The 14,299-nt window shown below is 38.7% G+C and overlaps 1 protein-coding gene and 1 long non-coding RNA gene across 3 annotated transcripts in view; one reads left to right on the top strand and one right to left on the bottom strand.

The window, feature by feature from the left end:
- LOC307142142 overlaps window positions 1–14,299 on the top strand; it is a 576,947-nt gene that overhangs the window by 137,540 nt on the left and 425,108 nt on the right. The gene's annotated exons all lie outside the window — the stretch shown is intronic.
- LOC307141988 (poly(rC)-binding protein 3) overlaps window positions 1–14,299 on the bottom strand; it is a 35,975-nt gene that overhangs the window by 6,191 nt on the left and 15,485 nt on the right. For both annotated transcript variants that reach the window (XM_079842496.1, XM_079842495.1), the window contains exons 4-13: window positions 14,091–14,114; window positions 13,889–13,921; window positions 12,727–12,843; window positions 11,554–11,685; window positions 7,080–7,208; window positions 6,630–6,719; window positions 3,555–3,596; window positions 1,852–1,927; window positions 921–973; window positions 6–175 (exon numbers count right to left, since the gene is read on the bottom strand). In XM_079842496.1, coding sequence (XP_079698622.1) covers window positions 6–175; window positions 921–973; window positions 1,852–1,927; window positions 3,555–3,596; window positions 6,630–6,719; window positions 7,080–7,208; window positions 11,554–11,685; window positions 12,727–12,843; window positions 13,889–13,921; window positions 14,091–14,114 — 866 coding nt within the window. The remainder of the gene's footprint in view (window positions 1–5; window positions 176–920; window positions 974–1,851; window positions 1,928–3,554; window positions 3,597–6,629; window positions 6,720–7,079; window positions 7,209–11,553; window positions 11,686–12,726; window positions 12,844–13,888; window positions 13,922–14,090; window positions 14,115–14,299) is intronic.

Here is a 14,299-nt window from a genome sequence, read left to right as displayed (position 1 = left end):
CTCACCTCGCACTGATGAGGTACTGAGCCACGCTGATGTTGGCTGGGGAGCCTGTGATGGTGACGTGGCGCACTGCCGAACCGTCTGTGGCCCCGGCGATTTTGATCTGGGCACCAGACATCTGGCGAATCTCATTGATCTTACTGCCCTGTCTGCCAATGATGCAGCCTATGAGCTGAGAGGCAGAGAGACAGACGGGTGAGGGGCAAACAACATCTGGACATTAAAAGACTGGAGGCTGATATCGAACCTCTAGGACATGGAAGTTGTTCTTCTTTACTGTATGGCATGCCTTGAATTTCAGTCATAAATTCTACAATAACAGATACTTAGTGTAACGATGTGCCATGATAGTAAAGCATAAAAAAATATTTTTGATTTAAGTGGCTACATTCAATGCAATAAAATATCAATTGTATTTTGTATAAATCTTATAAAAGTAAGATTTATAAGGCATGCACACTTTTCAAGCAAAACACACAAAAAAGGTTTCTAATTAAATATTTTAGTACACTAAAATTTACATTTTTGATCAAATACATGCAGCCTTGGTGAGCATAAGAGACTTTTTTTTTTTCAAAAACATTAATAAATCTCACCAAACTCAAACTTTTGAACGATAGTGATCATTTGACAATTGTATTATCAAATATTAACAATTGCAAACATAAATACCCTTGATGAGGAGCACCTGGTTAAAATAATTGCAAATATGGCTAAGAAAATGTATTGCATAAATTATCATTCTAACGTATTAATACTTTGCACATATATTTTAGATAATGCAATGATATTTAAACAATTAAAGTGTGATTCCTTTGTGGCCACTGTACAAAATGATGACATGAACATTACAACAAACATTATGCCTCAAGCAAAGTGTATTATTTTATCATAAAAATCTATATCTCATAACTTACATCGTTAGGTATGCTCAGCTCATGAGAACTGGTTGCAAGGGAGGCTTCCAGACCTATGCAGGGAAATGGGAAGGTAAGAGATAGACAACCTAATGGCTGACAAAAAATGAAATTTAGAAACATTTTAACATTGCTACACTGCCACTGAGATTGCTCAAATAAAACGGAAAAATATCACATTGAAATTACACAATGTATGAGAGCATTAATGCTGCTACAGTGTGTGAGTCATGAATGAATTTCTGGTTAATTCATGTCTGCCTGGGATTCAAAAACACCCATAAAAGCATTTCCAGATAGCGCACATTATCGGAAACGTCTATGGAGAGGCTGTCTCTCTTCAACTCCCTATTTCCATAGTAGTAATTATAGGCTGGCATTTGCAATGTGTGGACTCTGTTTGTCATGAAAAATGTGGGCTGCTGTGAGAGTGGGCTTCAGGTTTGCTCAGGAAAATGCTGGCGGTTTGAACAGGTCAGGGGTATTGTGGAGGTATGGAGTGACATGAGGGGGGAAGAATGTTAAATGTTCATGATGAGTTCACATATAAGGAGAAAGAGGGGTGACACATATGCATCACATAGCCGTCATGATGCTGTCGTTACAGTGACATGACACATTTGGAGATTCCTTTGACAGCTCAAAGCAGCCATCAACGGCCGAACACAGGCTAACTGGAGCTATCAGGACTGGTTAGTTGTCCTATCATGGCACGGCATGTGCGGCATTATGCTGGAAGTGTTGTGATATTTATTGCCTTACCACAAAACGGCTTCTCCCTCATTTTCTTCAGAGTGGAAAAGTAGAACATGCGGTGGTCAGACATGACAGACGAAAGAGTGGAGAGGGAAAGAGACAGATCGAGAGAAAGACAGGCAGAGAGACAGACAAAGGGAGAGACAGACTTCCCTGGGGAGCTTTGGGTACGTACCAGGGAAGGTGGGGTTGCTCTGCCCAAGGGAGGTAAGGGGGATATGCTGCATAGCCAACTGGTGAAGCTTGGTCAACTGCGGGGGCAGGAAGGGAGGTTAGAACTAACCAATCAAAATGGAATTACTCACATCTACAGACAGAACAGCACCCATATCAAGTCTCAAAATTGGATTAGTTATCAGGTGCCCCTCTGGACTTTCCGTCCACTTCTCCAAATAATGTGATCGAAAAACCTGATTTGCATTTCCTTAAGGGAATTCAAGTGCTTGCAGGCAGGAAAAGATTTGTGTTAAAGTGTGAGGCATGCTTAGGTTCCGAGTACATGCTGCAGTTGTCATGACACGCAGGTTTTCTGCCCGCCGTCTGTGAGAGTCAACACGCAATGTGACACCGCCTTTGCAGTGTGCGTTACATGTGTTACATGCAGGGCCAATCACAATTCAGATTCCAAATAGATAAGAAAGAAGACCGATCCCAACTGGGTGTGCAAATATTATGATTACATTATCACTTTTGGTTATATTTATATTTTTAACATTCTGTCACTACAAGTCAATGGGAGATTTTCAAGTTAATGTTACATTTCTTTAAAATGATAATTTTTACAAAACTAAAAACATATAACACACCTGAAATTATCTTCTAAACAAAGTCCCAATGATTTGGAAGTCTGTATTTTATGGTTTGTGCCTCACTCAGTTAAAAAAACTTTATCTCTCACAAATGCAACTTTGTTTTTTTATACCTGCAACTTTACTGTATACCTCACATTGACTTTAAATCTCACAATTGCTATTTCATATCACAGTGTGATTATATCGCGCAATGTGACTGTATCTTACAATTGCGACTTTTTAATTAACTGCAGATTTACTGTATATCTAGCATTGACTTGAAATCTTGCAATTGCAACATTATAATTGACAATGTGATTATATCTCGCAATGTGACTTCATATCTAACAATTGTGACAGTTTTTATACTTGCAACTTTACTGTATATCTCATATTGACTTTAAATCTCGCAACTGCAGCTTTATATTTCACAAAGTGATTATATCTCGCAAGGTGACTATATCTTACAATTGCAACTTTTTAATGAACTGAATTTACTGTATATCTAGCATTGACTTTAAGTCTCATAATTGTACCTTTAATGTGTGTCACAATGTTACTATATCTCGCAATGTGACTTTATATCTCACAATTGCATCTTGAATTGAGACTGAAATGATTCCACGGTTTGACCTGAATTGATTGCTGATGTTTACTTCTCAGTTTTAGGGATTTTAAACAAACCCTAACTATAATGTTTAGGGTTTTATCAATACAGTGCTGTTTTGCAGCTACAGCATTCACATGTGAGTGTTTCAGTTAACACACATTGTTTACTTGTGTCTAAAAAAAGGATATTAAATAACCAAGGAGCAGGCGATGTTAGTGATGCTAGATAAGATATTAAAGAAAATGTCATACACAGAGCGCATCTTCATGCCTAATGCCTCTGATATTTTCACTCGAAGGAAGTTAGTGGAGGCTCCAGTGTGCTCTGAGGGACGGGGATATCGGCACTTAGGTGTGTGTGAGGAATGCAGTGGGATAAATGTGGTTGTGTCAGGGGTAGGATGTGACTGGGGCACTGCAGTGGTGTTGTGAAGTGTGCTGTGAATGATACTGATCAGACAGTGGGACTAACACTCACGTCTTGGTGTGGAATGGCAAACTGTCCTGGAATAGCAAATGCCTGTTAAACAGATAAAACGTTTAGGTTAGTACAAATAGCCAACACAGCCAATTTGCTGCTTGCTCATTAGTCACAGTCGACATGATACGTCCATGGACCGCACACAGTCTATTCAATGCATATTTTATTAAAAAACACCTAAAAAAAAAACGCATTAAAGAATAGTGTTTAAAAGCCAATTCCGACAGACAGCAACAGTCGGATCAGTGTGTTACCCCTGTCGGCATCTGTTGCCATTGCTCAGTGCTCCTTTTTGCAGACTGAACATGTTGAATCGCCATTTGTCGGGTCGTGGAATGTCTGAAAAGTGACGTACTGTAATCTGTCGATTGTCCGCGATGGTCGGTGTAGTGTAAATTGGCCTTAAAAGGTACCAGGTTGATATTATGAACACTTTTGAGGAAGAACTAATCATTGGATTTGCCATAGTTTGCCTGTTTAAGCTTGCCCACTTTTGACCACTTCCAGAGGTGTTTGAAAACGCATTCGACCAGATTGCTTTCGTAGTGTAAACGCTCATGTGGTTGAATGCTTTCAAAAAGCCCCAAAAGACCACCTTCTGTCCGCCTACTGACCTAACGTGTAAACATTATGGGAAGTGCGCTAGCCAGATGGGATTTAAACTTTGCGGGCTGAAGACCCAAGTTTGGTTTGAAGATGAAAAACTTTCCAAGCTTAATGTTCTCTCACCATTCCTGATTTCTAACACAGTGTTTGGTGTGGTCTTGCGGCTGTCAGAGCAGAAACGAAAGCTGCTGCTCTCTGTATGTTTTTTCGTTGTCTCTGGTTGTGTTCATATATTAAATTGCGGGAGCTTATTTCGTCCATTAGATCGAAAGATCTGGAAAAGTCCATTAATTTACCCACCCATAGACCTTTCCTTTAAAGGGGTGGTTGCATGCGATTTCACTTTTTAAACTTTAGTTAGTGTGTAATGTTGCTGCTTGAGCATAAACAGTATCTGCAAAGTTACAGCGCTGAAAGTTCAATGCAAACGGAGATATTGTCTTTTAAAGTTGTGGCAGGTTATTGCCTACAAAAACGGCCGGTTTGGACTACAACAAGCTTCTTCCCGAGTTGGTGACATCATAAACCCTTGCTATTAATATAAACACTGCCCCCACGAACACGCAACAAAGTGGGCGAGGCCACGTCGCAGTCATTACGAAAGAGAGAGAGCTGTTGCAGAACTACAAACTACATTTGGCCATCTAACCAATCTAAGACCATTGCGTTTTTCGGACGGATGGGCTTCATAGAAGCAGGAAGCAAACGAGCCTTTCAAAGGACAGTGGAGACAGCGGTGTGGAATAAAGGTAAAATATAAGAAAAATACAGCGTTTTAAAAAAAAAAAGACATGTTATACTGCGCCACATAAACACAACCAAGCCTAGAAAAAAACCACGGAACCACCCCTTTTTAGGAAATCAGGACAGGACGAAAGTGGACCAAAGACATGGATTAAAACACCTGGTTTAAACAGGAATGTGTCACCCTCATCTACTTGTGATTTGATTGACCAAAACACAAGTGTACCAAGTGTAAACAGGGCCTTAGTTAGCCTGGATGCCAGCCGAATTTAGCCCCGCCCACAACATTTGAGGTCGGGAAGTTCGGTCTGGATTCGTTGTGGAGCAACTATGCTCGAACCAGAGCTGTTCGGACCAATCGCCCCTGTCCGGGCGGGCTTTATACGATGATGGACAGATGATCAACAGTAACGTAATCATGCACGTCACCAAAGAGCGCTTGGGTTCATTTGAACTTGTTCGTATATGCATTCACCTTTACTATTTCTCTCAAAAATTATGATCGTGTTGATAAGTACTCAGTGTATCCTGAGTATATTGAGTTCTATTGACCGTCGCTCCGTTGCTCTGATTGATTGTAGGTCTATCCAATTGAGTGCAGAGGCATTTTCTTTCCTGGTTCGGTCGAAACATGCCACATAATCACAGCCCAATGTAGCAGTATCAGACTCATATTCTGACAAGAATTGAGCATGACCACATCAGGCTAGGCCATAGTAGTATGTAAACTAGTTATCCACAAGCAAAACTATTTTGCTGTGTAAAATAATTGGTAAATTTTGCTCATCAAGTCTACACAAGTTTCTGTATAGCCATTTAGGGAGACTGCTGGGCCATATTTTCTCTATTTAGATGCTGCATAATAGTTGTAATTATGCAAATTTCACACAAACTCGCCCCTAAAGAACACATAAAACAAATGTGGTTGGTTGCTTTGTTCATTTTACAATGCTCAGAATAAGCTGCAAAGTGGACAAGACTTTACACCACAAGTCAAAGTCTGTCCATGTGAGACTACTTTGACTTTGTCATTAACATATTTAAGAGTGCCAGGTGGAATTATGACTGAACTATGCTAAATTTTTCTTAATGTAACCACAAGGGGGCATCACATGAACATCCCATGCTATCACCAGACATAGCAATAAATACATAAAAACAGAACTAAACTGCTTCTTAGCATTTTAATCCTCTAGACAAATGGAGCTTGTAGATGACATGATTTTTCATTACACAGACAACTAGCCTTTGCAATCTTCACCTCAGTCAAACTAAATGTCATGATCACTCAAATGAACAACTGAAGCCCTTTGGATGACATACCAAGAGGAGATGTCAAAAATAAAGGGTCAGAGCTTAGATTAGCATTTCACAAGAATACAGATGAAAGAATTGTTTAGTCCAGCAGCTATTTAGAGCTGTGTTTACAATGACTGGTCACAAGCTTTCCAATTCAAACACCTACAGATCTGAATTAGTGATTAAAAGTCTGATCCTGCATGTTTAAGAGCACTTGGCATGGACCAGTGGCCCCATTGGTGACTGTATTACTGATTGCATCTGGGGGTTAGATTTATTCTGCCAGCTGATTTCTCTGCGAAATCATTAGCGTAAATATCCTCACTAAGAGCGTCCTACTGGGACTGCAGGGAACTATGGAATCATTAATGCTTGTGAGGCGGTTGTATGGTTTCGGCATTAAGAGATGGATGGAGAACTCACCGGCGCAGCATGTGGTTGCGACAACACTGTGTGGCTGCCACCTGCGGAGGGTTTGGGTCGGTATGGAATGGTGGCTCCTTTAGGTGGCGACTAAATAAGGGAGACAAACACAATAAAGACAAAAGCAAAGGCGTTTAGTCAGTATTTTTCTTGAACTCTGTTAAGCCTCACTGGATTTCAATGTTCAAAGCCCAAAGTTAATGCCGGCCAGGAAAAAGCCTGCAAAACAAAGGCATCCAAGGTTGGATTCTGGGAACTAATGAAGCAAACAGGAACATTTAACATGTAGTGCTTGCGCTCAAAGCGAATGCAAATGAAGTGTGAAGGTGAAAAAGACCTGAAGAATATTCCCCACCTCTGAAATAACATTTAAGCACAGGGGAAATCATGCATAATCACACAGATTTTCAATTAAAATATGGATGCACTCTCACGTGCACGCTCACAAACCTCCAGCATGATGGTGCAGATGTGTTTCACACACTGTGTGATGGCGTGGGGGGTGCCTGAGATGGTCACGGCTCTTTCAGTCGAGTCAGGCAGTAGGTCTCCTGCGACCTGGACCTGGGCACCTGTGCTCTGACACACAGAAACACTTCTGATCAACACATGCTGGACAGGATGATTAGAAAAGCCACTAATGGCATCATTCATATTTCTTTAAATAGTGACAGTTAAAGGTTTAGTTCACCCAAAAATTAAAATTCTGTCATTAATTACTCACCATCATGTCGTTCAACATCCGTAAGACCTTTGTTCATCTTCGGAACACAAATGAAGATATTTTTGTTGAAATCCGATGGCTCAGAAAGGCCTCCATTGGCAGCAATGACATTTCCTCTCTCAAGACCCATAAAAGGTACTAAAGTCCATCTCACTACAGTGGTTCTACAAAAATTTTATGAAGCGACGAGAATAGTTTTTGTGTGAAAAAAAATCAAAATAACCACTTTAAGGCCCTTTCACACCGGACGCGTAACGGAAAAGCGAAGCGGAAAAAGCAAATAATTGTTTGCGTCAAAACCATTCACATCAGCCGCGACGCGAGTTTGCGATGTTTCAGAGCTCCAACATTCCAAAACATTCGCGGCGACAGCTGAGAAAACACGGACACTTCATCATTCATTGAAGACGAGCTTTTCATTTTCTTTAAAAGACCGAAAAGGTTTTGGGTGCACCCAGTCTTAAAGAGCAGAGAGTCTGAAGGGGAGTATGCTAATCTTGTACAGGAGCTAAAACTTTATCATGGCCGGTTCCGCACTTTCTTTCAAATGTCCGTGGGACAATTTGAGGAGCTCCTCGAGAGACGGTAGCACCGCATCTGACGAGACAAACACACACTTCAGGAACCAATCAATCCGGAGCAGCTGTTTCCAGTTGAGTCACAATGTAAACATTTAAGTCCCACAGTCTTACTGATGGAAACACATTCACTTTCTATAGTCGAGGACACAATTAAGTTAGAAAAAAATCTACGTATTGATTATAATACGTAATCTGTAGCCTATAGTGGGCAAACACAGCTGCATCTGTACAGCTGTAAACACAACTACAGCTGTAATCTCGTGAGAAATGCGATACCTGGCAAAGCTTAATGTTGATTGAATGGCTAGTGACATCAACTGGACATTTCGTGACCTTTGTTTCCTTGTATGTGATTGGTTGAAGCCTTTTCTGTCGCTGCGAGTGTTAAAAAAAATCGACATCGCAGCGGAAAAAATAAATGTCGTTTTTTCACCACAGCACATTCGCGTTCAGTGTGGAAGCTCTCATTACACAAACGGCTGATCAAAAAATAAAACCATCGCGCGAATTATTCGCGCGTCAAAATCGCATCCAGTGTGAAATGAAAGGGCCTTTATTCAACAAGTTCTTGTAGAATATGACGTTCGGGCATCCATGAAAAGCACACTTTAGCACCATTTTGAGCACTACGCCAAGACCTAAAGCACAATCAATGTAGAATTCAACAGCTTAGATTCGGCGCATCTTCCTCTGCTTTCCTCATTGCGTCATTACGTCAGTGAAAAGGTCCGTTAGCCATAAAACGTAATTTGTATAATATCAATACGGTAGTAATTTGTACTGGCATTTAAACGTTAAACTTTACTTAAATTTACTACGGTTATAACAAATGTTTGGTAACGTAAATACTTACACTTGAAAGCATATTGCCCCGTTAACGCTCCGACTCCGCCAACATCCGATATTTTGTATTTTTTGAACAAGATACCAAAGCTGCGCGCATAGGATTGTGGGTGATTTGAGAGCGCGAAGGCTACTCGTATGCATCCTTTCCTGTATATGGCATATTTTTCGAACGAAGGACTCAGACCTTGGTTGAAATTCCGAGGATCCTCGACATTGGAACAGTCCTTCGACTGATGTCGATGACGTAGCATCCTCGGAATTCTGGCTTCCGAGGATCCTTCCTTGACATTGAGAAATGCCTAAGAACTTGTTGAATAAAGTCATTATTTAGATTAATTTTTTTGCGCACAAAAACTATTCTCGTCGCTTCATAAAATTATTGTAGAACCACTGTAGTGAGATGGACTTTTTAATGGTGTCTTTAGTGTCTTTTATGGATCTTGAGAGAGGAAATGTCATTGCTGCCAATGGAGGCCTTTCTGAGCCATCGGATTTCAACAAAAATATCTTAATTTGTCTTCTGAAGATGAACAAATGTCTTACGGGTGTCGAACGACATGAGGGTAAGTAATTAATGACACATTAGTAGTTTTGGTCACCCTTTCCATCTGGGTTTGTTTTTTCTTACCAAATAAATAAATGCGCAGACATGAAATATTGATATTATATTGAAATAAGTTATAATTATTTTATAAAATAATTTTTGAACAATCAGCCTATCACTGCAATGATATTACAGCAATATTCCTTTTGAAAGTCCTTTGTGGTTATTCAATTCACATAGCTACTTGTGTACTATTCTATTGCATTTTGTATTATAAGTAATGCGAGTGGTGTGTTCAAACTGAAAATTCCAAGAAGAAATAGAAATTTCATGCACTCAACTTTCGCAGCTGTAATTACACAACGGGGTGGGGGGGGGGGCTCCAACGCTGGATGACAAAATAACCTTATAAACGTCATACACTACACGGTTGAGTACATGGTACATAGTATAAGTGCATCATTTGGTACGTAATTTGGGACACTACAAAATGTCACCAAATTGCGTTTGTATGAAACAAGGAGAGATCCTGTGCATCCAAAATTGCATAGTCTGAGTAGGTACTACATTTGATAAGGAATGAACTTTGCGAATTTCACAAATATTTACAAAGAAGTGGCAAGTAACACATATGTAGAAATACTGATATAGTATTTTCAAGTAAAATGCACTCCAATAATCTTTGGTCACACTTTAGATTAGGGTCCAATTAACTAACTATTAACTACGACTTTTGCCTCAGAAAACTCTTAATTACTGCTTATTAATAATTTGTAAGGTTGTTGTTAAGTTTGGGTATTGGGTAGGATTAAGGGATGCCGAATAAGGCATTAATATGTGCTTTATAAGTACTCATAAACAGCCAATATCCTTGGAATATGCATGCTAATCAGCAACTAGTTAATAGCGAGAATTGGAACCTAAAATAAAGTGTTACTTTTTGTTTTATTTACAACTTTGAAAAGTCTTTCATTGTCAATGTCACTGCCCTTCACATGTCCATCAGGGATTTTCACTGGAAGTAGTAGGTCATCTGGGTACTGTTCGCCTAGTGCATTAAGGTACAGTCACGTTAGCTGAATTTCGACTAAATTTTGTGGGCAAAAGGGTCCATTGATGTATGAAACAAAGTCACTTTCAAACCAAGAAGCTTTCTCTTGGTCAACGCTGTTGTCACAGCAAGACGCAGTTTCCTTGTTCAGTTCCTCATCAGTTTCCCGTCTCCAATGTTCTCAGTTTCCTTCGGACACATCAAGTCCACAGTGTGATACCAGAGAAAGTAGCGCCGATATACAGCATTTTCATGGACAACTGGGAGTATTAATCACATTCGTATGTTCCAAAAAGTTCAGTTGTGTAATGATTTCTCTAATGATCGCATATTTTTAACTGAAATATCATTATTGGAATTTCACATTTTGTATGGTTAGAAGCATTTTAAACTACAGTGTCCATATTGCACATATTAAAACAATTGCAATAAGACAATAATTTTTCATAATGCAAGTTCCCAGCATTAAGGAGGTTAACAACAAAAGGTTTGCAAAAAAAGTGTGCCATACAGTCCCTTTTGGTATTACAGCTATTCTCATGCCTAGAACTGACATTGTTATCGTCGTCTGGCCAGTTATTTAGGTCAAGCTATTTGGATACTGTATATAAATGTGAGACTATTTAGGCCTTGGTGGGCCGTCCTGTCCTAGACATTCATAGCAACTGGGAATAAAAGCAGCCAGTTCGCCCCTCACAGCCCTCAGCAGTGAGGACAGCTATATTTATTCAATGTGATCCACCAGCCGAATAAAAAAACAAAGCCTTCAAGCAAAAGCCACTGTCCTCACGTCAATTTCAGCAGCTAAATGACAATGAATGGTTCGGCTTGCGAGATGGATCGCTTTGTTTTGCATCAACGAAAGCCATGAATAGATAAGTTTGAGGAAAAGTGAGCGAGTTCAAGAGTTTAGGAAATTACAGCTCAGGGGTGCAGCCGTCTCGTAACGTGGATTTAGCGGAAACCTGAGTCGAGCGGCCCCCTGTGCTCAGGAATAAAAAGTTCTGTCTTGATGAGGACAATCAATCATGCTGATGTTAAGTGTTTCTGCCTGCCGCTGAGACAATGGAAACTAATTGTTTAACGGATCATTCGGTGCATCATCTGGGAGGCGCTGTGACCTGCATTACAATCCCTGTGCCTTTGCCAACAATTAAACTTATACCTAGAATATCTACCTCTCTGATCTCTTTGATCTTCGAGCCTCCTTTGCCAATGAGTGAACCGCACTGGCTGGCAGGGAAGACGAGGCGGAGTGTCACAGGAGGTCTGCTTGTCACAGTGCTGTTTATCATGGATGCCAGGATATCCTGAAAGAGATGCACATATTCATATCAGAAAGCAGCTCAATTCAGCTCCTGCCATTGTGTCATTTTTTAATAAAAACAAATGTATAAGCCAATTTTCAGGAATACAGGCTGCCAGTGTTTTGAAACGAAAGCTTAAAGTATCGACAGGGTTTTACAAGATGTGTTTCTTACAATAAAATACTGCATTTAGATGTTTTCTGGAAGATCACTGCATTTGCTATGTAAAAAATAGCCATATCAAGCTGCATTGTGGGAAAATAGTTTTAAGTCACTATTATAGTAATTAGTATTCCTCTTGGCTGGGACCTAATTTACTTTTAATTAGTTTAATTAAAATCCAGTGTAAAAGTGTTACAGAACACAATTGGTTGCACTGTGCAACATGGAGAAAATAAAGCAAGTGATGTATTCATAATTCAGATCATATCTTGCAAACTTCAACATTTTAAGTTATAGAAATAATAATTTGATTAACAATTCAGGCAGGAGTTACTATACTCGTGGTTCAAGTGCGACAAAGGTCCTATGGGTCTTGGACCACTCAGAGGAACTCTCAATTTTTTTTACATTTAATGTTTTGGGTCAAAATGACCCGAGGGAAGAATGAGGGTTAACAACGATCAACAAATATAATCACAAAAATAAACATAAGTATAAAATAAACAAAAACAACAACAGCGTTATAAACCATCAAATAGTACTATAAAGTCAACCACGAAATGTATGTATAGAATGCAGGCATATTACTATGGAAATCACATTATTAAAGTTAATATCTAAATACACAAGTTCACTGTAATTCTGGACCAGGCAATTGGGATTCAACAGCATAATACTTTTATATCATTCACTTTATACAGTAATAATTTAACTATAACAGTTGTACAACTACTACTGTAAAATGAATGTGAAAGTATGGCAAATAGTAGCCAGGAATATACTGTAAGCCCACACTGATATTTTTACACTCTGCAAAAATCTAAATGAATCAAATCAACCATAGCATTAATCGCTCATTACTGCTGGAAAAATTCCACCTACCTCCTCGAACTTCTCTGCAATCATGGCAAAGGCTTTGAAAATGACCTCAGACGGTCCAGTGATTGTGACAATGCGCTCTGGACTGGAACCATCAGATATATTAATCCGGGCTCCACTCTGAAACCACAGAGAAAAGCAGACTTTTTGTGCTGCATCACATTTAATTGATCAATCTGGACTGTGGGCTGACAATCGCACCCTCTCCCATTTAACTTATCGTGCAGATAATAAGATGACTTTAAAAAGGTCAGATTGCTCAAACTGAAAATTATCCTGAATGTTTTCTGCTGTCTAATTCTCGAAATTCATGTGGCCACCCAAATGAGTTACATCAATCTTTACACAGCTAGTCACGTAATCCACATTACACATTTTAGGTACCTTTTGGATTACCTTTAGATTACTTTTGACCTGCATTTATCACATTGAGTTGAATAGAATAATACCATATTGATATCAAAATACGAAGAGAAAGAAAATTTATTCCATTCTTTATCATGAACAACATGAAGTGCATTAAACATTACATTACGCCAGGTTTTCCCAGACTGGGGTTTGTGAAGGAACTGCAGGGGGTTCATGAGTTTGATGAAAAAAAATTGAAAAAAAAAATCTAATTTAAATAAATAATTAAAAATGCCTTCCAAAGACATAGCAATACATGGTTAAATGACTTACTGAGCAATAATTAATTATAATTAATGTGTCTGTCACGAGTTGATTTGATATGCAATGTCGATATGCTTTGTGACCTCTCAATTTTCCGTGTAATTATAGCCACCTGACTGGTCTGTGTGTGCAATGTCAAACACATTTCTGAATATGATATAAGAAATAGGCTTTTTTTTTTTTTTTAGAAAGGAAAATTTAAAGCATGAGAAATTATAAATGGAGAATCAATAAATTATGAATGATTTACTGCAATTGTGTGAATAATGTAATCATGTAATCAGATGAATATTTTAAACCGGTACTTAATTTTTGGAATGTGATTATGTAATCCAGATTACATGTTATCATCAGTTACTACCCAGCACTGTCCATTGGTAATAAGAAAACAAAACGGTGTTAAAAACCTTTATATGTAAAATATAATATTAGGTTTGAATATAAAAGAAAACGATTGGTCTTATTTAATTATGAAGGTCAATGTAGCACTTACCTCCTCTCTCATTTTTTTGACAGTCTCTCCTTTCTAAAAACCAAACAAGGAATAAATCATTTTATAAAACAAATTAACTATATCAGAATGTGTTTTAAGATTAGATTGAAAGCCACAATAAAAAAAAGTGCTTTGGGATACCAAAGAATAAAGACTCAAAGTTTTGCATATTATAATATAATATCAGAATAATATTGTTTACCTTCCCAATGATACTTCCAACTTCCTGTACACACACAAAAACAAACAAACAAAAAACGGTGTTAATCTAAGCGATTGCATAGTAAACTGGAGAACTATAGAACTGTTTCATCTGTCTTCTTGTTGGGTTTTAATGTTAATATACAGTGAGGAAAATAAGTATTTGAACACCCTGCTATTTTGCAAGTTCTCCCACTTAGAAATCATGGA

This window comes from Gobio gobio (assembly GCF_949357685.1).
Source record: "Gobio gobio genome assembly, chromosome: 18".
Lineage (NCBI taxonomy): Eukaryota > Metazoa > Chordata > Actinopteri > Cypriniformes > Gobionidae > Gobio > Gobio gobio.
This window is presented reverse-complemented; position numbering and strand designations above follow the sequence as displayed.